This window comes from Microtus oregoni, unplaced genomic scaffold (assembly GCF_018167655.1).
Source record: "Microtus oregoni isolate MIOR12 unplaced genomic scaffold, Mior012 000004F_ref0000308, whole genome shotgun sequence".
In the NCBI taxonomy this organism is placed as follows: Eukaryota; Metazoa; Chordata; class Mammalia; order Rodentia; family Cricetidae; genus Microtus; species Microtus oregoni.
In genome coordinates this window covers 22024683-22050523 of record NW_024543063.1, presented here as the reverse complement: position 1 = coordinate 22050523, position 25841 = coordinate 22024683, and the positions used below count along the sequence as shown (strand labels likewise).

General features: G+C 38.0%; 1 protein-coding gene across 8 annotated transcripts in view; it reads right to left on the bottom strand.

Moving 5' to 3' along the window:
- Nucleotides 1–3074: 3074 nt before the first annotated feature.
- Nucleotides 3075–25841, bottom strand: part of Mff (mitochondrial fission factor) — a 28533-nt gene continuing 5766 nt past the window's right edge. For 2 of the 8 annotated variants that reach the window (XM_041649773.1, XM_041649776.1), the window contains 8 exons: nucleotides 24444–24613; nucleotides 19845–19933; nucleotides 18073–18147; nucleotides 13393–13551; nucleotides 9834–9866; nucleotides 8358–8417; nucleotides 4777–4861; nucleotides 3075–3819 (listed from right to left, as the gene is read on the bottom strand). In XM_041649773.1, the coding sequence (XP_041505707.1) occupies nucleotides 3688–3819; nucleotides 4777–4861; nucleotides 8358–8417; nucleotides 9834–9866; nucleotides 13393–13551; nucleotides 18073–18147; nucleotides 19845–19933; nucleotides 24444–24613 (803 nt within the window). In that variant the 3' untranslated portion in view covers nucleotides 3075–3687. The remainder of the gene's footprint in view (nucleotides 3820–4776; nucleotides 4862–8357; nucleotides 8418–9833; nucleotides 9867–13392; nucleotides 13552–18072; nucleotides 18148–19844; nucleotides 19934–24443; nucleotides 24614–25841) is intronic. The other 6 variants (XM_041649774.1, XM_041649775.1, XM_041649777.1 and 3 more) reach the window with 6 other exon arrangements.

Here is a 25841-nt window from a genome sequence, read left to right as displayed (position 1 = left end):
TACAGACGGTTGTGAGTCATCATGTTGGAGCTGGGAATTGAACCTGGGTCCTCAGGCAGAACAGCCAGTGCTTTTTCATTTTTTTCTTTTCTTTTTTTGGTTTTTCAAGACAGGGTTTCTCCATAGCTTTGGGGCCTGCTCTGTAGACTGTAGGTAGAAGCTGCTTGTTCCCGGCTGCCCATACTTGAAATAACCACACAAAAACACTTGTTACTAAATAAATAAAGACTAAATTAAATCACTGCTTGGCTTATTAGCTCTAGCTTTTTTTTTCTTCCCTGAGACAGGGTTTCTCTGTAACTTTGGTGCCTGTCCTGAAACAAGCTCTTGTAGACCAGGTTGGCTTCGAACTCACAGAGATCCGCCTCCCTCTGCCTCCTGAGTGCTGGGATTGAAGGCATGTGCTGCCACCACTGCCCAGCAGCTCTAGCTTCTTATTGGTTAGCTCTTACATCTTAAATTAACCCATGTCTATTAATCTGTGTATGGCCATGTGGCTGTGGCTTACCTACAAAGTTCCAGGAGGGCTGTCTCATTCTGGTGGCTACATGATGTCTCCTTGACTCCACCTACTTTCTCCCAGTATTCAGTTTAGCACCCCCCTTCCCCAGCTCTATTCTGCTCAGCCACAGGCCAAAGCAACTTCTTTATTCATTAACCAATAAAAGCAATACATATACAGGACTTCCCACATCTGTAGACCAGGCTGGTCTCAAACTTAGAGATCTACCTGCCTCTGCCTCCCAAGCACTGGGATTAAAGGCATGCGCCACCACTGCCTAGTTGCAGTCAGAGCTCTTCATCTGTGATTCTTACACTGCTACACTGCACTGTCCCACACCAGACCATAAGTTCCATGGGCGCTAGGACATATATTTTACTAACTTCTGGTGTAATCAGTGCATAGCACAGAGTACCTGGTACAAGGCAGTGCCAAGCTAAGTATATTGCTGAATGAATGTAATCTTCAGCACCCAGACATTAGTGAAGACAATGCTTACTAATTAGTATCAAACTGCTAATCAGACAAGAAATAAAAACAGGTAAAACAAATGCCAGGTCACTGTACTTGAGTGAACAAATTAGAACCTGAGATGGGTCTTAGACTTTACTCATCATCCTGGAAAGGAATGATATGAGTCTAGGTCTCTGCTGCATCAGATAAAAAGAGAGGGGGGGGGGGGGTGGAGGGAGGGAAGGAGGACGCCTCTGAGTGACATTATCGGTGGAAATGTCTGCCAGGTTCTTTCTTTGCTCTTTAGTCTCTTGGGAACTGATGCTACAAATTGAATACCTAAAGCACACAGACCACCTGAAGTCAGCATCTTTTGAGGGCATTTGGTCATTGATTTGATATCCAAACTAGGAAATCCTCATTCTTTGAAACCTTATTTTCTACATTTACATACTTTTCTGTGTGCTTATGATGTGTGTGGATGTGTGTGCCCACCAAAGAGCTTATGGAAGTCAGAAGACAATTTCCAGGAGTCAGTTCTTGGCTTCACACTCAGGTCCCAGGGTCTGACAGTACCATATCTGCTGTGTTGTTTGGCCAACCAAAAGACCTCACTATTTAGTATCTTCTCTCTCGCATCACCATCCTTAATCTGTCAATTCCTCAGCAACAGAAAATGCTTCTAAAATATTTCCAAAAGCAGAAAGACAAGTGTTGGGATTCTGAAAGTGATATGATCATTTCTGTTCCTCTTGGTTCTTTATGGTCATTAGCCCTGACTGTATCTTACCCCCAATCTCTAGAATCTTTCATCTCTGTAGTGTGGGAGAATTGTTATATTCTGTCAATTATGTTTTAAATAATCGCTCATTGGCCAGTAGCCAGGCAGGAAGTATAGGCGGGACAACCAGACAGGAAGTAGAGGCGGGGCAATGAGAACAGGAGTATCTGGGAAGGAAGCTCTTTCCCCAGTCCTGTCCAGACACCAAAGAAGCAGGATGTGACCTGCCCCGCTGAAAAAGGTACTGAGCCATGTGGTTAACATAGATAAGAATAATGGGTTAATATAAGTTATAAGAGTTAATAAGCCTGAGCTAATGAGCCAATCAGTTTATAACTTATGTAGACCTCTGTGTGATTATCTTTGGGACCTAATGACTGTGGGAAGTGGGCAGGACAGAAACCCCAACAAGCAGGCCCTCATGCTATATCTCTGCTTATTGAAATTTCCATTTGTCTCTGTTCAAGTATTTACAAAATATTCCTGACTATCCTAACTAGAATGGAATCTGTTCCTTTTAAAACCCCTCCCAAGCCCCCGACTCCTGGGTAATTAACAACTTTTTCCTAATCACTGTAGGACATTCTATCTAAGAATGTTTTAGGTCTTTGTAACAATCATCAGGAAAAATAATAGCTTTTATATTAATCTCCCAGGAGTTCCTTTTACTTCTAGCCTGTTTGTGAAATCTTTTTCATGCCTGCTCAGCAAAAGAAGTTACACATTTAATTTATCAATTTAGTCACACTAAGTACAAGAAAGAACCCTCCTCTTGGATTAACGAAGACTGCAAGAACATCAATGTTAAATCTACCCAAATCTTCAACCTTCTGGTGCAAAAGTAACTGATGATGTATCCCCCCACCTGAAATCCTTGCCAAACCCCTATATTTAATAATATATTATTATGTTAATAATTATATTAATAATGTATTAATAATTATTATTAATATAATAATAATGAAATATTGCACCTAGTTGAATTCTACTTGCTCTTGAAAAGATACATACTTTTGAGTATTAAAGGCTCCCAAACCTTGGCTTTACAAATTTATGAGATTTGGTGTATTAGCAAGCAAATATTACAATGAAAAAAAGGATACAGGGCTTTATAAAGGTGTTTGGTTTTGTTTTCAAAACCTGAATCACTTCCACAGATCTAATATATTAGCATTTACAGTGGCAGCAAGTCCAGCGTCAGGATGGAGATCTGAGAAACCCAGGACACTCTTCTGATCCACAGGTCCACTAATGACCTTGCTCCCAGGGCAGAAAGACTTGAATAAGATACTCAGTCCACAGTACCAATTATGAAATAAATCTTTCCATAGACATTGCTTTGGTTGACAGTTTATTAAGTACACTACATTTATACTTTATTGTTTAAGTTTTTAAATCATTCACACACGGACTTGGTAAAAACATATTTTATAGAAAACTAAGATGAAAATCAGAACAACATATTGCACACAGATAAACTGCTGAATCATTAGGAGTTTTTACACACACCCTCTGTACAGGTGATCAAGAATTAGGTGGTTTGATTTTTCTTAAGTGCTGCACCAGACTATGACTTCAAAAGCATTAATGTTGTGACGCAGACACAAAAAGCATCTATCAAAGAAATTAATCATCTGAGAAACACTGTTTTCTTTTACATAGTTTTCTAAACTCACTCTTTATGACTGGCATTTCTTTTTAGAGAACTTAGCTGTACAGATGAGGCCCCAAAAAATGATTTTCTTTAAAAACAAACAAACAAACCAAGAGCCTATTTACAAAACATGCAAAAGGAGAGTGTGTAGGTGCCACTGCAGAACTAGCTGAATGCAGATCAATAACAGAATAGGTCCCTAAAACAGCATACAATGCAAAGACAGAAACAATGAAGTTTGCAAATCCTTTATATTTCCAGGTGTTGAGACAATATATGTGAATGCTGAGGTTACCTCTAGCGTCGAAACCAGAGCCAGCTATTAAGCAGCCAGAATGCGACAGTAATTGAATACATGACCATTTCTCTTTTAGCACGTTCTTTATTCTCCTCTTCTAGAAGTTGCAGACGTCTATTTAATTTGATTATCTAGGTGAAAGACAAATACAAAATAGTACTAATGCATACAGCAATCAGATTTTTAGAAAATAGTACATTAACTTGTCTAAGAAATTATTACATAGGAAGTTCTATTTGGATCAAAATACAACTATAAATAGAAAATAAAATACTACCTACAACAGCTTTAATTGACTTAAATATGCTTCTTCATTTGCATTCTGTAAATGTGAGTTAGGGAGTGTGTGTAAGGACACTGTTGCCCTACGTTCTTCTGGCAGGAACATGAAGTGTGTCAGGAGGGTCTATCCCACAGAAGGAGCAGAGGATGGCCGCTCCTCTCTCTGCCTCCTCCACGAGTCTCAGTTGTGTAGTCTTGGACTTGGATAACTGTTCTCAGTCCACTCTAATACTTAGCCCCAATGACCTATTATAGTGGGCCCTCTGATATGCCACTCAGATCTTTATTTTATATTTGACAGACATAATGAGAACACCAAATATGCCTTTCCTGCATGGGAATGCCTCTATGTAAAGACAGCAGGAATGCATATGAAAATTAAGCACATAAGAAGTACAGTTACAAGAGGGGACTTATGGGCAGGGTCATGAACTATGCATGTAGAGGCAGTGGGAAAACTCAAAGCAGTGGTTTCTAAAATGAAGAAATTATAAACAGTAACAAAGGTCCCTGTGACTGTGTACCTATCAAAAGTAAAACAATTCAGGACTAGATTGGTTTATTACTACATCACGATTCTTTGATACTGGCCTGATTATATCAATCATTTTGGCAGTAATGTTTTATGTTGGTCAGAAAAATTTGAATGATGGCTTAACAAATCTCTAAAGAATCTGAGAAAAATCAATATGGCTTCCTAGATAGCCTGAATTCATGGGATCCACAGGAGAGAAAAATCATAAAATTACTCTGAAATATTTCATGAACATAAGTTTAGGTTATATTTTATTTGGGGTAGTAATTACCTGACGTCTTAATGAAGCTGCATCTACCACAGTCATGTCGTCTGACGCTCCTTCAATGGATGCATCTATGCTTGAAATGCCATACCTAGCAGATAAGATATTGAAACACAAATTAAAAATTAAGAGTAATTGTTAAGTCATGTGTTGTGCCTTATACTACTCAACGAAGTATTCAAAAGACTCGTGCTTAACGATAAATAAGCATTTCTCATGTGAATCGACACAAATAAAGGAAAGTAGCTTAAGCTGACTACCTATGATGCTGGGTAAAAAGAGAAAACTCTTACTGGATACTTTTTTTCAAGGCAGAAAAATGCAGCAATGTTAAAGGAAGGGCTCCTGTCTGAAATGACTGGAGAGTCGCCACTGTAGGACACAGTGACACATGAGAGTTATGTATGAGCCAGGTCCTCACGTCATTCTGTAGACAGAGACTCAATGGCAGGGAATGCAAAGTCAACAGACAGAAGACTGATAATTTATTAATCTTCCACTTCTGCCTGCCTTTCTTTGTCTATTTTTTACTTTACTTCTGATTTCCAGTTACTTTTTATTGTATTCTCCCACAAAAATGAGTGATCAATCTTTTAAATCTCTTGTAACTATACTATAAAGAATCTCAATAAGCCAACAAGAGGCTGCATATAAAATAGTAATGCTGGGAAACCACCAAGACAAAGCAAAGAGAAAACACTAAAAGGTACTTTGTGTTAAAATGCATTCACTTCCAAAAGAGCACTGACTTGGGAATATAGTGGTATTGCAGAGATGGAGTCTCATATGACTGATCTCAAATTTGCTATGTGGCAGTGGACGACCATCAACTCCTGATCCTCCTACTTAATCCTTTCAGTGGTGGGGTCACAAACATGTACCAAGCCTGACATAAAATTTTAAAACCAAAAATTAAAAAAAAAAATGTAGAAATGCCATTTCTTCCATTTGTCTGGGTTTCTACATTTTTAAGAATGTGAAATGTGTGTGTGTGTGTGCGCGTATGTGTGTGCGTGGATGCGTGTGTGTGCGTGTATGTATGTGTATCTAAGTACATTCCACATGGGTACAAGAGGAGGTCAGGAGACAGCAGTGGGTTCCCTGGAACTGGAGTTACTGATGGTGATTATGAGCTGTCCACATGCATGTGGAAACTGAACTCCAGAACTCTGGAAGAGCAGCAAACACTCTTAACTTCTTAAGCCATCTTCCGAGCACCAGATTTCTGTATTTTAAAACTCATTTTAATGAACACTTTTACTGAGATATATTTTATATACAATACAAATTTCTTTATGTGTGTCTACTTTATATTCTATATGGTTATTTTAGTGAAATGACATGGTAACCTTTCTACAAGGGTAGATTCTAACTAAAATTAAAAGTTACTCTTATGTAAGCCACAAAGAGTTGGCACATGAATCACCTATTCCAATATTCCCAGCACCTTCTCATTACAGAACCTACATAACCGTACATAAAAGGACATGAAGTAGAATTAAATATCTCATTCAGGCATGCTAATATGCCTATGCACAAAGTTCTACTGCTTCAAATGTTAAAACCACCTTAATAAAGCATGCAAAGGTAAATGTAAATAATCTACAGCAATCGCTGACTCGCATTTTCTCTTATGGCTAGGTCAGACTGTTCATATTAGTCATGCCTTTTCTCTTAGAAACAATGTATCTAGAAATATTTAAAATAAACTTCACCAGTTAGGAGAAATAAACTCGGTTTCTAAGTAGACAATAGGACTGCGAGTTTATAAACTGAGCAAACTACTCATGCACACTAAAACAGAATTATGAGGATTAGGGGGTTTAGCTCAGGGGCAAAACACTTGCTTACCTGTGCACATCCCTGGGTTTGTCCCAAGAACCACAATAATACAACCTGGCCCCACAAATTATTAAATATTAGTGGGGAAAATTATGTGTCAAAGATCTTTTCCTTTCTATATTTTATGCTCAAAATAAAACTTTTCTATTTCCCCAAGGTCACACATGAAATGAGTAACTGCAGGGGGTTATCAAAGGATACCAGCACCTGTATCAAAGGCGAATGCAGGGCTGGGTGACGCTCAGCCAATAATGCTTACTTTCAAAAGTTGAGGACCTAAGTTTGATCTCCAGAACTCGTGTCAAAAATAAGTTGGGCATGGTGAAGCATCCTTGTAATCCCAGTGCTGGAAAGGCAGAGACAAGAGGATTCTTGTGGCTTGCTGGCAAGCCAACTTAGCTCAATCAGCAAGTTCCAAGCAAAGCGAGAAACCCTATCTCAAAAACCAAGGTGGATAACACTTGAGGAATTACACCCAAGGCTGACCTTTGGCTCTCCATGCATATGCACTTGCAACCACACAGATACTTCCCATCCCCTGCCATACACAAAGGTAAAGGAATAGATATGTTCATACACACACACACACACACACACCACAAAGAAAACTAGTCTTAACAAAGAAATAAAGTATACATGAAGTTACCATTTTAATACTAAGCCAGTTTTAGAAATCTAAAGATAATTTTTATTTGTAAAAAAGTAAAGATTTCATCATCAATTTAAAACAAAAAAAAGTATGAAATTATTTTAAACTAAAATTGCATCTCTCAGAACTAAAAACTCCACTCACTGAAAACACCTTCTCAGAAAATTAAAGGGATTAAAAACCAATAGAAAACTGTCAGGGGAAACCAGTGTGGCCTAAATTAAGACACAGAAGAAATGGGTAAGCACAGTGGCCAGGGACACCAAGGCAACATGGATGAGATTAACAAGACATGGATGGTTCCCTTTTCTCTTTTATAACATGATAGGCTCTTCTGAAGAAGAGAAGTTAGCACAATTCTACTTAAAATTGGTTTGGAAAATTAGTAACAACATCAATTAGTGACAGCATCTGTCTTCTGTGTCCTTACAGAAGACAGGGGAACTCCTTGAAGGTTATGGCCCCTAAGACCACATTTGTATCTGCCACTCCTTGTCCCTTCATGACTTGGGCCTAGCATATCTGATAATATGAAAAGGGTAAGTACAAGAGACAAAGGCTCAACTCAATAGGTGAAGAAAAGTTATGTACATAAAACAAGATTTAAGATTATATCTTTTCTATTTTAACAAAATCCCTTATAAATCTACTACAATACTGACTATAAAGTATATCGAATATTCTTATTATACCATGCCATATTTTTTTTGGGAGGGTGGGGTGGGAGGTGTTGAGACAGGGTCTCACTGTGTAGTTCTGGCTGGCCTGGAACTCACTATATAGATCAGGCTGGCCTCAAAATCAGAGATCCACCTGCCTCTGCCTCTTGAGTGCTGGAATTAAAGGCATATGCCACCATACCCTATCATAATTTTTATTATTATACAATGTTCTCATACATTGATGAACAAATATCAGGACTAATTACTGTCCCCATTCTTAGCAAAACACAGAATTTCTCGTAAGAGAAAGCTGCAGAGGCCTATGTTGTATACATGTATACAATCATGGTTATGGCATGCATTATGATGTCCTACACAATACAAGCTCCATCAAATCTTTGTGTCCTTTGGTAATCACAAAGTCTCCAAGTTACCTGACGTTGTCATGATGAGGATTAGAAGTGGCGGCAGCTGACCCACCACGCAACACAGGTCTAGGGCAGGTTTTTGCAGAAGACACAAGACAGAGTCAGGAAACAGAGTACAAAAATAAAGCAAAAACAAGACAAATAAAAGTCAGATAGGATTATATTGTATGCTTCAGTACAATATAATATCTCTCAAATGCTTTGCAAATCTGTTTCATATGCCCTTCCCATTTTAAATGATTTTCATAATTTAACACTTCATAATTAAAAAACAAAATAAACAATATGGAAAAATAGCACCAACATATGGTGCTATTTAAAAAGCGTAATTCCTCTTTTCTAACTGGAAAAAATGTAGCCACTAGCCACACTAAAAGCATTATCAAGAACCTGTTAGTAGCACCTGCATGATTATGGTTGTCATAAATATAAACTAGGAATTTAAAGAAATACCCACTGCCCACAATTCCTTCCCTAGGGCAGCTGTGTCCTGTAGGGAGACACAGCATGTGAGTGTCTGAGCTTGAGACAACCACGAGTGACAGACAGGGTGCTGCAGGAAAACTTTGTGGGGCTTTTCATTTAGTCTCAGTCCATGCTCTGAGGTCAGAGGACAGTCAGTCTTCTACCAGGTTAAGGTGGAACCTTTCCAATTAAATTTGTTAAAATCAAGAAACATATTCTAAAGCTGCACCAGTGAACTGTCTTTAAGATAATAATCAGAGAGAGATGAGAAGAGGTTCCGTGTACGGACATTCTTCTAAGCCAGCAGGTTTGCCTCACTGTATGTATATTGACAACCACCACAGGGTTTGAAAACACATGTTCTATCTTTTTCTGATGTTGTAACAGTTGTGGAATATAAACCACCATTTTTTTTTCTGCTTTTAATTTTTTCTTTTCTTTTTTGACAGGGTCTCACACACCACAGTTTGGCCCCAAGTTATGTGGAGTTGAGGATGGCCTTGAACTTCTGATCCTCCATACCCCACTTCATGTGGAGCTGGGAAGCAAAGCTTTTCAATGCTATCAAGCACTTCAACTGATCTACAGTCCTAGCCCTATACATCACTTTTTTTTTAAACAACTCAGTTTATAAAGGAAAAATTTAACATTGAGCTACTGCATGCCCTCAAGTAACTATATGCACCAAATAAGGATATATTTGGAGCTCAGAATAAAAGGGCTTAATAGACTCGAGGGAGAGAGGTTTGGCTCACTCTGCTCGCTATAAAACATGCTGAAGCATACATTCTTCAGATAGGTTTTTTAAGTCTTCTAGTTTGTGAAGAAAAACTATGTATTGCAGTTACTTAAATTATAAAAATATGAGAATGGCTAACGAAATGAAGCCACTTCTGTGTATTTCCTAAAGGGTCTTAAAGAGTGTGTCAATATGGACAAAACGATTTGCCATATTGAACATATTCCACCACAGAGATTTCCCTTTTACAAATGCAGAGCGATAAACAATACAGTTACCTTTCACAACGTATCTCATTTTGTCTTCTCACACTGGCAATTGATACATATAATATAAAAGTAAATTAGACAGGTATTTGGCAAAATTAGAAACTTCATTCAAGTACCAGTTTCTACCATAAGAATGATTTAATATTAAAAAAATAGTTCAATAGTGTATTTTGTAGTTAGAATAGCAAAAGGGAAGGAAATTTAAGACTATCAAATTTCAGTATTAGTTTGTAGACTGACATTTTTGAGTAAATAAATGGTCTAAATTAAGAGAATGCATTTCTTTTCTACAAAATATCAACTATTATAGTAATTAAACAGGCTGATTGGAGGACCAAGAATTAAAAGTTATAACACACTTCACAATACTCTACGAACTGTAGTAGTCCATGTTACATATTTTATGGATACCTGCCAAAAATAGAAACCTTTCATATATTGGTTTCTTATTCCACTCATTCAAAATCTAGTACAACCTGCTAAAGAAAAACTAAAAATAATCAAGCCACCCCCTAAAATCTTATGCACAACTCACGTATTAATGCTTAAACAATGTTTTACATGTAACAGACGGAGTTCTCTAGAAGATGTTAGCACCTCACACTGAGAATGAGATGCGTAGCTCTAGCAAGTTCTGCCAGCAAATGACAGATCTTACCAGTGCTGCACTGCTGCCAACTGGGCAGGGGACACCTGGTGTTTTGTCCAGTTTCCCAAATGTTCAGCACTAAGAGTTGGGTATGAACTTTTGTAATAGCACCTAGGAAGTCACTTGGTTTACGTGCTTAACTCCTTTTAGATTACCTGAACCAAGTTCAGCAGAGGAAGAAAACCCAATACAGCATATAGTGCCACTTAACATACAAATTAAAATGAGTTCATATGCTGGGAAACTAGGAATCTGCATCATTTTACAATAAAAAACAAACAGAAAGCTCTTACTTTTTCTGACAAATAGTTCTAGTTTAAACACGCTACATTTAATGTGCAGTCCCAAGTGCAAAGATATTGTATTAACAAAATAGCCAAGAGCAATAACACAGAAAAGAAAAAATAATGAAAGCAAGGAACATAAAAGCGCTGAACACTGTTTAAGAAGTCTTAATTTATAATCATGCAAGTGGAGCATTATCCAAATTTCACATTCCCATTTCTTTGAAAAATTAGGCCAACGTCTTCCATGGCAGAAATAAAAACTGATTTGACATTTTAAATTCCGATTAAACTTTGTACAACTAAAACAGAACAAACAAGCAAACCCTCTGGGTAATGAAAGCACTCGTGAGACTGAGGAGACCCTCACTTTCTGGGACCCCAGGAACTCAAAGACATCTGTGTCTCCCGAGTGCTGCTGGGATTAGACATATGCCACCATGTCCAGCTCTTTCTTGATTTTTGACTCAAAGCTCTACTCTATGCCCTAGGTTGGCCTTGAGCTCAGGGTGATTCTCGGCTGCAGACTCCCAAGTGTTGGGATTAAGATGCGATTCACCACATCTAGCTTCTTCTTCAATTTCAGAAATTTTATTTGGGTTAGTATTATAATTTTGAAGTTATTATAATGTAAAAATAAAATATAAATTAACTTAATGTTCTAAATAGTTTTTCATAGTAAAAACATACAAATTTTACGCTGGTAAGATTCAGAGTTTGTATACTTAAACTTTAGCCAATTTTTTTTTCAGCGTAGAGGAAAAAAATTCACATTCCCCCAAGTGCCACATCCCTGTATCTGAGCTGTGGATGTGCAGGCAGGAGGAGGGGGAGTAACAGTGGACAGTAACTGTCACTTCGTGATGATTCACCTACATATGATCTAGACATCACTTTTCCATCCAGACGTCTTCAGTACAATAGCACTGGCCATGTAAATTCTGACCCTTGAATGTAATCTCTCCTAACGAGTACTATAACGAGAAAGCTAAAGAAGGTATCTGGTGGAGAAAAAAATGGTTTGGAAGAAGAAGGTGGAAGCAGTCTTTATCAATCTGAGCTCCTAAGGTCAGTGCTTTCTGGATCTCCTGCTATACCAAGAAAGCAATATGAAGCCATCAGTCCACATTTTAAATAATGGTGAAGGGCAGAAGATTTGTGTCAATAATCTAGTTAGCCAAGTATAATCCCATCTTCACCTTCTCATCAGATAAAGAAACGGAGGCCCAGAAAAGAGACACCAGTTATCTGCTTAAGGCCAGCACGCAGTTAGCTGTTGAGTGGCAGAATCAAGAATGAATCTGAGAGATTCCCTCTATCTACACTGTTCCTTCTGAACCCTGTTGCTGCTCATCGCTTCCAAACAGAGTCCACAAAGCTTCAGAGAGCAAAAAAAGGGACTCAAACCCTTAGAGGAAAAGAAACAAACCAACAACTAAAAAAGTGTATCTCTATACACATACAGACATAGATATGTACAGTAATTTGTTCCTAGTGCCGTAGGCTTCAAAGCTTTCTTCACTACAGTGTGAAGTTCTATGGCCCAGTATGCACCATTCTGTTAACCTTGGGAGACAGGATCTGGATCCAGAAGGCCCTTGATCAACAGCATGGGTAGCCCAGACACCAATGGCACAGGCAAAGAGCTGAGAGGACTAAAGGCACAGAAAGAACAAGTTTGTTCTGAGCAAGCCAGAGACACCAGGTTAAGAAATTAAGGCTTAATTGATTGGGATTCCTTCAAAAGTGCAAACACTAACAGTCTAATAAAATGAAGACAAAAGTGCAAACACTAACAATCTAATAAAATGAAGACAAAAATGCCAACACTAACAGTCTAATAAAATGAAGACAAAAATGCCAACACTAACAGTCTAATAAAATGAAGACAAAAATGTGAACACCGACTTTCAAAGCCACTAGGCCAATGTTGACAGCTGGAGTGAAGCTTATCTGACTTCCACATGGTGTCAACGAAGCTCTGGGACTCCATCTTTCTAAAATACTCCGAGTTAATGAAGCGAGACAAAGGTATTTTAAACGATGGGAAAAAAATTACTTCTTACTTTTTAAACAAACTGAAGTATAATTCTAATGATATACCAAGAGATGTTCAAAAGTGAGGTATTATCTCTGAATATACTGAAAAATACCAGCATTATCCAAAAATGGTAACAGCACATAGAATTCTAGTATAGGCCTAGAATCCAGAGCTAATAGAAAAGTGTACTGGGAGGTACAGCAACATCTCCTGCCTTCTTCATTACTTCACTAGAACAGAGAATGAAATCAAAAGACTGAAGACAACTAGTGTGCTCAGTCCAAAGTCCTTCACCATGTCTCCAGGTGGAATCAAGCACTCAAAATAGGTCAGCAAAGCTTTTGAAAAAAGTTGTTGCACTTCCTACGTGCAGAACAAAATGCCTTTTACAACTGAGGGAAAGCCAATATAACCTTGTGAAATGTGAAGTTTGGACAATAATTTCAAACGAAAGGAAAGCAAGCAAGCCATTTCAAACCATTGCATCTTAGAAAGAGACTAAAAGGAGCAAACAAAAAACACAACACCACAGTCCACTAAGTAAAAAGCCAAAACAGACGCAACAGAGCAGCAAAGCCGCTGATGGCTAGTCACCTGCGATTTTCATCCAGCACATCCAAGATCTGCTGGTAAGCCCTACGGGTAGAAGACTGGATAAGCGACAAAATGCCACGGGCAGAGGAAAGACTAGCTCCATCTTCAGGTACCATATGGGGAGGACAAACCCGAGTCTGTGGTGGCGATGGTGTCACACTGTTCACATAAGCACAGCAAATGAAGAGAAAAACACTCAAGTCAGATTTTCATAAAACTTCAGCACAGCAGTTTTTAAATCTGTTTTTTTGCCCACATTTCCCACCCTCACTCAATCTATTCTAAGAGAACAATCAAACAGATGAAGTTAAAAAACATTTTGAATTTCTTTTAAAAAGCAGCCATGACGCAACAGCAGCAGGTTTGTAATTCTAAGTATCAAACTGAGCGGAAAGAACAACTGGGAGGGAAAGAATTCAGCAATGAGTGTGCTCAGAGCTTGGTACAGGAGAAAGGAGGCATGGTTTATTCAGAGTCACCCATACACAGCAAACACCTGAGAATCAACACTGCCACGACTCACAGATGATAGAGTGGGACCCAGGATTCTGTATGTAAATATCAACATCTAAACACATGAATCTAGCATGAGGACATAAAGACATCATTTCAAATACTTCACAAAGACAAGGAAGCACGCTGAGTTTATGATGGGCAATTAATTAAATCATGAGCTAAATCCTCAAAAAACTGTAGTTGCATTTTGATTGTTTAATTTAATCAGCTAAATGACTAAAACATAAAACTTCCCAGGATTACAACGGGAATACAATGAGGGAAGACAGGGCATTTAAGTTACCACGAGGGCAGACGAACAACTATTTCTCGGCTTCCAAGCTACAACAATTCCTTCCTTAAGACCTGAGATTCACAATTTCTTTTGGTATACTGAGCACATTTAGGCAGAGCTATTTGTATAGTTCTGGCCTAAATTCTTAATATCTGTGTTGGTATATTCAGAGAGCTGTTTAATATTGAAGCATGAGACACGTAACTGACCCATGGACTTGAGACTTTTCTCTTTACAGAAAGCTGAGGCTCGATAGTTTCAGGCAGCAAAACTCACTAGGGTGACCTGTTTTTAAATTTTGTCTTGCTTTGCTTCTTGAGACAGGGTCTCATTCTGTAGCCCTGGCTGGCCTCAAACCTAGAGACCTGGCTGCCTCTGCCCCAGCAGAAACTAAAAGCGGGAACCACCAAAACGAGGCTATTTTTAAAATAAAACAAAATCTCTAAGTTTAGGAACAACTTTCAATATCTTCATAATCTAAAGAGAAAAGTGCAATAAATATGAAAACTGTACTTTTTCCCAAAGACTACTTAGAAGAGAAAAATCTAAGCTAAATCCTGGCATATACAGAAATTCCAGAACTTAGCCTAACGATGACAAGACAAACTGATGTTTTTAAATGCCAGTAGAGACTGGAATTCTTCTGGGTAAAAACATATCAATGTATAATCACACACACACATATCTGATATATACCTATATATAAATGTCAATCTATAATCTTATATATACCTACATACACATATAAAAATACCAATGCATAATCTGATTTATAGGACTTGGCAAATCCCACAATAGTCTAGCACAGCTGGGGAAAAAGAAAGAAATAGAAGTAAGCAAACAAAACCACCAGAGCAGCTGAAGTGCGGCCTATATGGGGCTTGCACAGAGACATCCGCTAGACAGAACAAGACCTCAAGTGCCTGTGTGCAAGAAGCCAGGCTGAGCGGCAGGGATGGGACTATAAACTTAAGTTCTGTGTCACTGTTTACTGCATCCTGGAGATACTGGGGAAGGGGAACAGGAGGTAAAGTTGAGGCTCACAGCAGAAAAACTCCTAGCCAAGTCCCCCTTGGGGCTGAAACACAGATAAATTGACAGAGATGGAAAGACAGACCGATATTACAATAGCGGAAGAAGGAAATCCCAATGTACACCACCTCCACTGAGTTACAGGTTTAGGAAGATTACAATTCTTGATAAAGCCAGCAGCAAGACTGGCCAACTTTCATTAGGCAGGTTTTACATTAGCACTGTTTGTTTCTGTGATTTTAGGGTCTACCATGAGCATTTCTATATAGTCCATAACAAGTATACTAGCTGTAGAATTAGTGTATTATTTATTTTTAGTATTTTGAATTATAATCTTAAAGCATTGATGTCAATGGATGGGTTCCAAATTTATAATATAGTTTGATGGATTTTTCTCCATTAAAATATAAAAACATAAAGTCATCTATGATTTAAATTCAGAAAGCAGGCTGAGAACATAATTCACTGGTAGAGTACTTACTTAGCATGGCTGAGGTGAACAGATGGAAGGAAGTGAAGAAGGAGTGAAAGAAAAAGCAAGAAATAAAAGGAGAAAAAGAAATCTCAAATACATACACAGGAAATGAGGTGGTCATCTTATAAAATAGTCAAGCTTAAAGTAACTTCAAATTAATGGCAAAGAGTTCTCAGGATGGAATGAACAGAAGGTTGGATTCTAAAATAATCTACAAGTCCTCACTATATTCTTAATGATAATTTTAATGCATATAAGGAAAATCAATCAAAAAAAATAAATTTAAAATAAAAACATCTACATATGTCTTCCAATTCTAAGATTCTATGACCATATGAAATGTGATATGGTCATAAACAAGAAAAAACTTACACAATCTCTAACTAATTTAACAGAAATATTTACATAGGACAGTAAAAGATGAAATAAAGTCCTGCAAAACAAAACATCTTAAAAAAAATTCCCCAGTGCCAGGGACAAGACCCAGGGGCTTATACATGCTAAGCAAGTCTGTCCTTTATTGAACTACATTTCCCAGATCATGACATGAAGTCATTATCAATACTATTAAAGATGTGTGATTAACCAGAACACAAAAGGATTTTCTGGCTGTTCCTATTTAACTTGTCACTTGTTTACAGTGCAGCTCAGAACAGAACAGGAAGGGTCACTTCTATGCTGATTAATTATATTGTAAAGCGAAAAAAAATCTTAATTAGAAACAATAATTTAGCAATTTTCATTAGGAATTAGGAGAATAATTTAGCAACTTAAGTATTCTTGTATGCATTTTAACCAATATATTTATTTCATTGAAGACAACAACGACAAAGAGAATAATGCTACACTCACAGGAGTTCTAACGACCTTCTACTGGAACCAACTGTGAAGGGACAGAATGATTTTGGAGTTAGGTTTTACCTCTGCCCACTTAGTTACATTTTTGTTTTTATTGTTTAATTTTGACTAGTCAACTATTGTAGAAAATACAAACATATTGCAAGGCACTGAAGTCAGGTCTTTAAACAAATACCACGTTATGCATAATTTAATAAAATGCACTTTGATAATTACCTGCTTCTCATGTTATAAAACAGAAAACTCAAGTTTAGTATCTCACACAGAAGCTTTAAAGTTCTGAAGCAGCACTCATGCTCACATTATCCCTCGCGCTCACAGACTCTGACACACAGGGTTAAATAGACAGTGGCTAGTCAATGTCAGAACTAAATGAAAATTAGTGACTTGGAGCAACTCATTAAAAGAAATGTTTAAAGCAGGAGAACTCTTGCCATAGGTTTTCATAGAAATGATGCTTCTCAATCTGTGAGGTTAATTAATGTCTTTGTTGAAGAACTAGCCTCTTTGAAAAAGTAAAAAGAAAAACATTTTCATTGAAACACAAGCTCCCATTAATTTCTCTGGGACCTTTATTTTTATTTTTTGGAGACAATATCTCAGCATACAAGTCCTGAACATAGCTTATGTCTATCAGGCTGGCCTTGAATTCACAGAGCTCTCTACCTTCCTCTGCTGGGATTAAATGTGTGTGGCACCACACTTGGCCTCTCTGGGACCCTAAATAGAGAGAACTATAATTTGCTGCTACTATGACTAAGGCAATTTAGCAACTTGAAGAAGTATAGCAAGAAACCAGAGGAAGAGATGACCAGCCATCAGTGTGCAGTGTGGTTTCCTTTGCTGTGTGGGAACAGTGCTGTTTCTTTGTACATGCATGTGTGTGTGTGTGTGTGAAAGCTGAGTACTGAATCTAGACCCTTGCACATGCTGCTTGAAGTTTTACACTTCATACCAAAATGTTCCACTGTCAAGAGTGGGCAGTTATTCTTAGACACTGTTTGTCATACTTATAGAAAACAAGAGTTTAGTGATCTCAAAAGATTGCTCCAAACATAATTTTCTACAGGGAAACAAAATAAAACAAACCAACCAACCAATTTCAGTGACAAACCACACTTAAGATTTCATTTTTCTCTGGATTAAAATAAAACAAAAAAAAAAATGTTGAAATGTAAAAACATGACTGGGATTGCTGAGTCTTGCTAGGTGCAATCTGCAGAGGACGCATAGGCCAACCAAGGCAAAATACAGAACAGAGAAAAGGATTTGCTCTTTATGTACAGAAATTATTTCATTTTCCTTTCTTCTATATCCCAAACCATATAAAACTTCCTTAGAGTTGCGCCCCCCCCCCACCCCAGTCCCAAAGAATACAATGACAGTTTGAGAAATCCTGAACAAGTATTAGAACAGAGAGTTAGGGTATTATGTGTCAGTTATGTGGTAAAACAGATTAGTATTAACATGAGCCTGCAAAATTAAAGCAACCCCTACTTGGGAAAAAGAGCGGATAAAATCTTACGTGTACTCCGGTGCAGAAATCGATGCCTGGAACCTTGAAATTTTATTTCTTGGGGCAGAATCTGATCTGTGCCACCTTAAATAATAATTACGTTTCTTTTATATATTCAGCTTTTATAACAAGAAAATGATTCTACTATGATTCTACTGTCACAATTCATTTTTGTGCCAACAATCAACCTCACTGCTTCTTAAAAGTAATTAAGGAAACAAAGTTCCGGCCCATTTAAACTTTTCTTCATGAGCTGTAGAATAAACTAGATTGGAGGCAGACAAAGGGTCAAGCATAATAGTCTATAATCAATCTAAAAAAATAGGTTAAAGTAAAAAGAGCTCAACAATTTCTGTAGCAGATGTAACTGTAGCTGTATGGATAGTTTCTTGCTTACCAAATGAACAAAGCCCATTTTATGCACATCATACAAAGACCTAAGGTTAATTAGACATAAGAAAGCTCTAACTAGGAATTTAGTTATAAATAGTAACATTAACAATGGTATGAGAATGGGCAAAAATATCAAAATCTTTTTTGTTTTTATTAGATATATAGAAAATGCCATGAAGGCAATTTAAAGAGAATAAAGTATTGATTAGCTCTTAACCTTTGTGTTACAAAGAACTTACATATAGATCTTTTTCCTTTTTCTTCATCTAAACTTTGCCATCAATACAATATACTTTGTAAAAGGTTAATATAATACTGAAGTAGCCATGCTTTAATTTTAACGATATAAAAGGTCAATTAAGAGCCTAAACAGCAAGTCACAATTTAAATAGTAGGAAAGCCTACGAGAAGATTCTGCGGCCTTACAACTACACAATTACACATACAAGGTAACTGGATTAGAGCTGTTTTATCCACATTAGCCATACGACTAAACTGTGGAGTCTATTTACTATGTGTATATTTGGAAACAATTTTAGACAAATGTGTTTCATGGGTCTGTTGACATCTGCCAATAAGATACCTTAGGAAGACAGACACTGAATCATTAATGGTTGAGCCTTTCAGATAGTCTTCCATAAAGGAGACATATATTCATTTTAACCTAACTTCTTCCTATGTGATCCTTCAGGATAACTCCAACTACCATGAGAGACTCCAAGTCATCAAAGAACTCAATTTTTCCTTGCATCCACATAAAAGAACAAAAATTTCAACATAGCAAACAAAAACTTACATTTGGGATACAACTTCACTGATTATGTAGAGATGCCAGTGAATTTGTTCATATGATTTCTTTCAAAGAGAAGACAAAAACAGTCTTCTTTCAATTCTGATTATTAACCCCAAAGAGCCCATTCTGCACCATTTCGCTCTGCAGCGAGGTCTCAACTATAACTTAATATGGTACACTGTAAGAACACTAATTGTACTGTGCTCTAGTTATTCTGTAAGCTCTCAAAGGAGACGTGTCATCGCTGGATGTTTGCTGAGTTCCCAGAGAAGCTAACATGATGCTTGACATCACAAAGGGTTCCTGATGAGTTCACGAAGACTGACCAAAAAGTGAAGGAGAAAGAATATTCAGTTTCCTTAAAAGGGACAGACACACAGAAGAGGAAAACAGGACTGAAAAGCTGTCACAACAGACAAAATTGTTAAACTGTATAACTACAGAAAGTACAGTACAAGGTGCTATCCATCGATGTAAAACAGATTTTAAAAACTATGAGAATTATTTAGAAAAAGATATATACAGACAAAATACAGAAGAAAATCTACAATGACCTTTGCTACAAACAAAGCTACAATGCTGTGATTCTACTCACATGGAATCGTTTCTGACCAGCTGTCCATTCTGGCGAACAGCATTCTCACTCATAGAACGTTCCCTTTTTAGCCTGCCAACTGCTCGGATCTGTTAAGGCAAAAACAAAGGGAAGGAATGGAATATTCTTAGTAGCTTAGAAGCTATTTAGCATTAAAAAAACACAGGAAACTTCGTCCAAGACTACTCATAAAAATACAAGGAGCTAAGAAAAGCCAATCAAGAAGCAAAACCTGGGCATTACAGACAGGTAAGACTTGGTCTTAAATTTTCTTTTTCCTTCTTCTTTGTGTATGTGTGTGTATCTATCTGTGTGTGTGTGCTGACATCAACCTCTGGCCTCCACATGTATCTGTGTGTGTGCTGACATCAACCTCTGTGTATGTGTGTGTATCTGTGTGTGTGCTGACATCAACCTCTGGCATCCACATGCATGTGCACACACATACCTTTTAAGGTTAACCCAAAAATTTAACAGCCATGATCAAGTATATTTTATTCATGCATAGCGAGTACTACTGTGTTGGTTTATAAGAATCTGATTGGGACTTTCCTGCCTGCCTGCCTGCCTGCTGTAGCAGCCACGGCTGCTTTAAAATGGAATAGCTTTTCCACATGAGAGGGATGGAAGGGAAAAGCTGCTTTGCTCGAGGCTACTCCCTGGAAGTTGGGTCATAAGCCCAACTTGTCTAGATATACAGTACACAGCACTAGAGATGACACACACAAGCATTAATAGTCTCCTCTAATGTATTCAAACTCCAAGCAATATGCATAAACAAAAGCCCTCTTATACTTCTGTTTACTGCTTCTCTAGACTTGTATTAAACCCATCACTACTTTAAAATCTATTCATTTTTTTAAATGGTAGCTTAGTATTTAAAATTGTAAAATGGTATCATGTACGTATTTACTCATTTCTTCAAACTTTTTGTTATACTTCTCATCCATTTCTATAAGGGCATTTTTTACATGTTGTTTAAGGGACTCTATTGTCTTCATAAAGTCGATTTTTTCCACTTCTTCTGTGTTAGGTTGTTCAAATACTAAATGGTTTGTACAAGTTACAGAGCAATCACAGGTTAAGAAAAATCAGACAATAGAGTAAACAAATGTAATGATAAAAGGTTGAGAACAATAACAACAACAAAATCTGTTTTAAAAAGACCTCAGCATTTGCCCTACACTCCTTTTTAAGGTCTTTGTTTTAAAACAATACAGCACAAGTTGGCCTGGAATTTGTGATCTTCCTGTTTCAGCATGTAAAGTGCCGGGATTACATGTGTGTACTACCCCCTCCAGGAATAATTCTTGCTCTCTCTGGGACCTTGACTGGAGCAATGGGGAAAAGTAGGAGGTTGTGGAGAGAACACCTCGGGTGGACATCTTCCACAATGCAAATATGATCAATTTCCAAAACTTGGAGTAACTAACAAGGAGAACAGCCGAGACAATAATTAAGGTTATGGGATGGAGGCACGAGCAATGTGTCACTGTGAAGAGGTCTTGCCTATGACAAGGGTATGCTGAGTTTTATGCCAACTTGATACATTCTAGAGCTATTTTGGAAGAGGAAACTTCAATTGAAAAAGTGCCCCACAACTGGCCTGTGGGCAAGCCAGTAATTCATTTTCTTTACTGATGGTCACTGTGGGAGGTGCCAACACAGGGCTGATGGTTCTGGGTGCTACAAGAACATAAGTGAAGTGAGCCTTGGAGAGCAAGCATGAAATCAGCACTCCTCCATGGTCTGTATGTTAGCTCCCGTCAAGTCCTGTTTGATTTCTTCAATAATGGACTGTTACATGGAATTGAAACAAACCGTTTACTCCCCAAGTTGTTTTTGGTCACGGTGTTTAACCACAGCAAGAGAAACTCAAGACAAGGGTGCAACTGGTAGCTAAACAAAGACTGGGTGCATGTGAATCAATCATCCATGGGTGTATGTGCACAATATAAAACCACAAAAATGGTTCTCATTTTAACACTTTGCTTTTTCTGTTCCCGGACTCCCAGCTCCTCTTCCCATGGATAAGGGGGAAGAAAAGAGAGTAAACAATTTGTCACTAAATTGTGATGAGATTCATATGCATGAGTTTTCTGATTTTATTTTTAGCCATTGCAGGACATACTGGAGCATGCACTGGACACCTGGAAGTCATCATCATCAATGAATTTATGGGTACACTAGTGTGGCTTGTTATACTTCAGGTCAGCTATGATCTGCTTCTCATCTCACGGTGGTTTTATCAACTACATTGGGCCATCAGAGGGTACTGATAACTACCTGCTGCCTTGAATGCTTGCTAGGTTAACTTCTGACAGACACCCAGGGCTTTCTGTGCAATCTTCAGCCTCCAGGAGCACTTGGTGCTAAGCATACCCATGATAAGGCTGTTTGAGCTGGATATCAGCTCTGGCTGTACATCTGTACACAACTGATGCAGGATTTGACTGCTTCTGCTGAGGCCTGTTGGACTGAACAAAAGCTCGCTTTGTGAAAATATTCTTTTCTTGTTTTCCAAAATCAGGTCCTGGTTTTCACAGGCCAAATGACTGCTCCTCCTAGATCACCTGATACTTCTTGTGTCCATATGGGGGTTCAGAGCTCTTCTGGTTTATTTTACAAATGAATAGCATTACTGTACTTTTCTCTAAAGTAAGAACAGCTAATTTGGGGTCTGCTTTCTCTTTGTACTTAAGTGAACTTTTCAAAGAGCCTTTGGAAGTTATTACAGTTAATCTTTCCAGAGCATACTTCTGCTTGACAGACTGGACATGATGGTAGGTCAAATCTCATTTGAACACACTCTTCAAGGTACAAAACGCACAGGCATAATTTCTACCTCTTTTTCATAGACCTCTTTCCATGTCCTCTGAAAGATCTCACCCTGGCACTACCCACCTACGGAAGTTCCTTTTTGAGAGGTAGTGTTGATGCAAAAGTCTCTGTCTCCTTCATCACACACTCAGATCTACTCTAAGAATTTTCAGAATGGCCATGATTCAAACACTCAAGTTTGAGGCCCTGTTCACATGGCTTACTGCACAGCTCTTCAATACTTTCGGTAGGTAGGATTACCAAGCCATGTTTTTGTCTAGAGGTGTGTTCCAAATATTTGTAAACATTGCACATATTGTCTTAGGGTTACTATTGCTAAGATGAGACACTCTGACCAAAAGCAAGTTAGGGAGGAAAGGGTTTATTCAGTGTATGCTTCCATATCACAGTTCATCATTGAAGGAAATCAGGACAGGAACTCAAACAGGGCTGGACCTGGAGGCAGGAGCTGATGTCATGGATAGGTGTTGCTTACCAGCTTGTTCCTCACGGCTTGCTCAGTCTGTTTTCTTATAGAACTCATGACCATTTAAGTCCAGGAATGGCACCACCAAAAATGGGCCAACCTCCCCCACCCCAATCAATAATTAGCTTGCCTACAACCCCATTTTATGCAGCTTATGAAGGTATTTTCTCAACTGGTGTTCCCTTCTATCAGATGACTCTAGTCTGTGTCCAGTGGATATAAAATTAGCCAGCATGCATACCGAAAGTATCCATCGATTTTCCCGTTATTAAAGAACTTGAGAAGCTCTGTGTGTCATCTCCTCTCCTTGTCCTATACAGATGGAAAACTTACAGAGGGCAGGTATGTACTATACTTTTTACTGCAGTGCTTCATACATAAAATATCAAAAAAATGGTTGCCAAATTAAATTAAATTTTAGAAGTAACTTAGACAATTTTGGGTCATAATTAATACTCCAATTGCAGTGCTTTTCACTAAGGTGATATGCAGGATGTTCACTCTGGTATTTATGAGCATGTAAGCTTAATCACCTAAGAAGAAACTAAATGTAAAAAGAGTATGTCCTAGGAATTGCACTGACATGGTTTACATGAAATGCATAATGGAAAAATTAAAGTAGACAGAGGAGTGCCAGTTGTAATAAAAATGAATGTCAGCACTGTCTTTAAGAACAGGCTTCAATACTGGTCTTAAGTCAACGTCATTGGCAAGACTTTAAATTTACTGTTAATCTCTTTAAGTCCATTTTAACACCAACTTTCTGTCAATAGGGACATCACTGTTACTAACTTGGTGGGAACTTCATATCAAGCTGTAGGAATGGGTAGTGTCAAGAGAAAGGGTTTCTTAGTTTTGTTTGCCAGATGATTCCATACCAAAATGGCGGAGTCATTATTTCTTAGTGCAAAGCTTCCTTTCCCAGGAAGAGTAGTAAAGCCCTTGCCTAGCAGGTCCAAGTGCTCGATCTCCAGCACTCAGAGACCAAAAACAAATTTTGAGACTCTCTGCATCATTATAGGTATAACAGTTATAGCTGCTCTTCTTTTAAGTCTACATAAATGGTAGCAATACTTGCTCTTCCAAGATTTTCACTTTACCACATAACTTTTAAATTAGAAAACAAAAACAAACCCATAATACCTTATTTAGGGAACTGTAAAATCAACTGACACCAGTATTGCCACATGGAAAACTCCTAACAAATATGACTAATGCATGCTTTGTGGCTTAACTCTTCTTTAACTTTATCTTATGTTCTTTCAAACACAAGAGAAGGTAATTCTACTTACTTCTTCATTTTGAGGAGTTGGAGGTGGTCTTTCCAAATCCAGAAAATCTAGTGGTCTCTCACTCAGTGTGAGCACTCGTGGTGGTGTTTTCAGTGCCAGAGGTTTAAAGGGAGTGGACTGGATAAGGTCAAGATCTGCTGGCCTTGAAAATGAAATGTCTTCATTATTTCCTAGGGGGAAAAAGGGGTGGGGGTGTTTGTTTAATGTTTTTATGCCCAGTCAGATTTGTATTACAACCTACCTGACAGCAGTAGTTTCATTTTGGTATTTGGTATTCAACAATTATTTAACACCATGGTGCAGAAATTATTGTGTGTGTGTGAGACCAAAAACAAACAAAAAACTCAAGCAACCTGTCTCTAAGTATACAACCTTCACAACAGAAAATTTCAAATTGGCAAAACATTTGAATATATGATTCGAATGACAGATGTCCCCTATAATCTTGCTCACATCTGAACACTTGTTCCTCAGTTGATGGCATTATTTGGGGGGGTTTAGGAGGTAAGGGCACTGGTGATGAAAGTACGGCAAGAGGGCTCTGAGATAAAAAGCCTTACTCCAATCCCAGTTCTTTCTCTCTGCTTTGGGCTCATAGTTCCAGAGGTGAGCACTCGGTCTGCTGTTTCAGTCACCAAACCTCTCCATTGACAGTGATGGACTTCCACCCCTCTGCAACCGTAAACTCAAATAAACTCTTCCTTCTACAAATTGTTTTGGTCATGTTGTTTATCACAGCAATAGAAAAGTAATAAATACAAAAAGTAAATAAGCCAAAACCACATGCATACATGTTCAAAATAATCAATCATTAGGGAAATGGATATAAAATAACTAAAACTAACAAATATTGATTGAAAAGAAACATGGCAACTTAGAAAAGAATTTGTCAACATTTGAAAAAGTTAAATATAACTTAAAGTCATTTCACGTCTTGAGATATGAAGGTATATATACTCCTTAAGTTTGTACATGAATATTCCTATGAATCTCAAAAAGAAAACAGCACAAATGTCCATTAAATATCAATGAATAAACCAATGATATTACTTACCAGTTAACTGGAATGAACACATAACACTTGCAACAATGTGGAGGAGTCTCAGAAAAGCATTACACTAGCCTTGCAAGCAAGCCTAAGTCTGCAATTCTGCACTCAGAAGCTAAGGCAGGAGGACCCTGAGTGCCTCGGAGGTGCACTAACTCTCTGTCCCCAAATAAAAACAAAGTAGAAAGTAAACAGGGTTTGGTGGGGCAGGCCTGTAACTTGAGCAGTACAGAGGGCCGAAGGAGGAGGATGACAGGGACAAGGACTGGGACTCTGTAGCAGACAAACTCGAGGGCAGCGTGAACAATGTAAACTCTGCCTCATGAATGAGAACTACTCAAGGAGCAGCA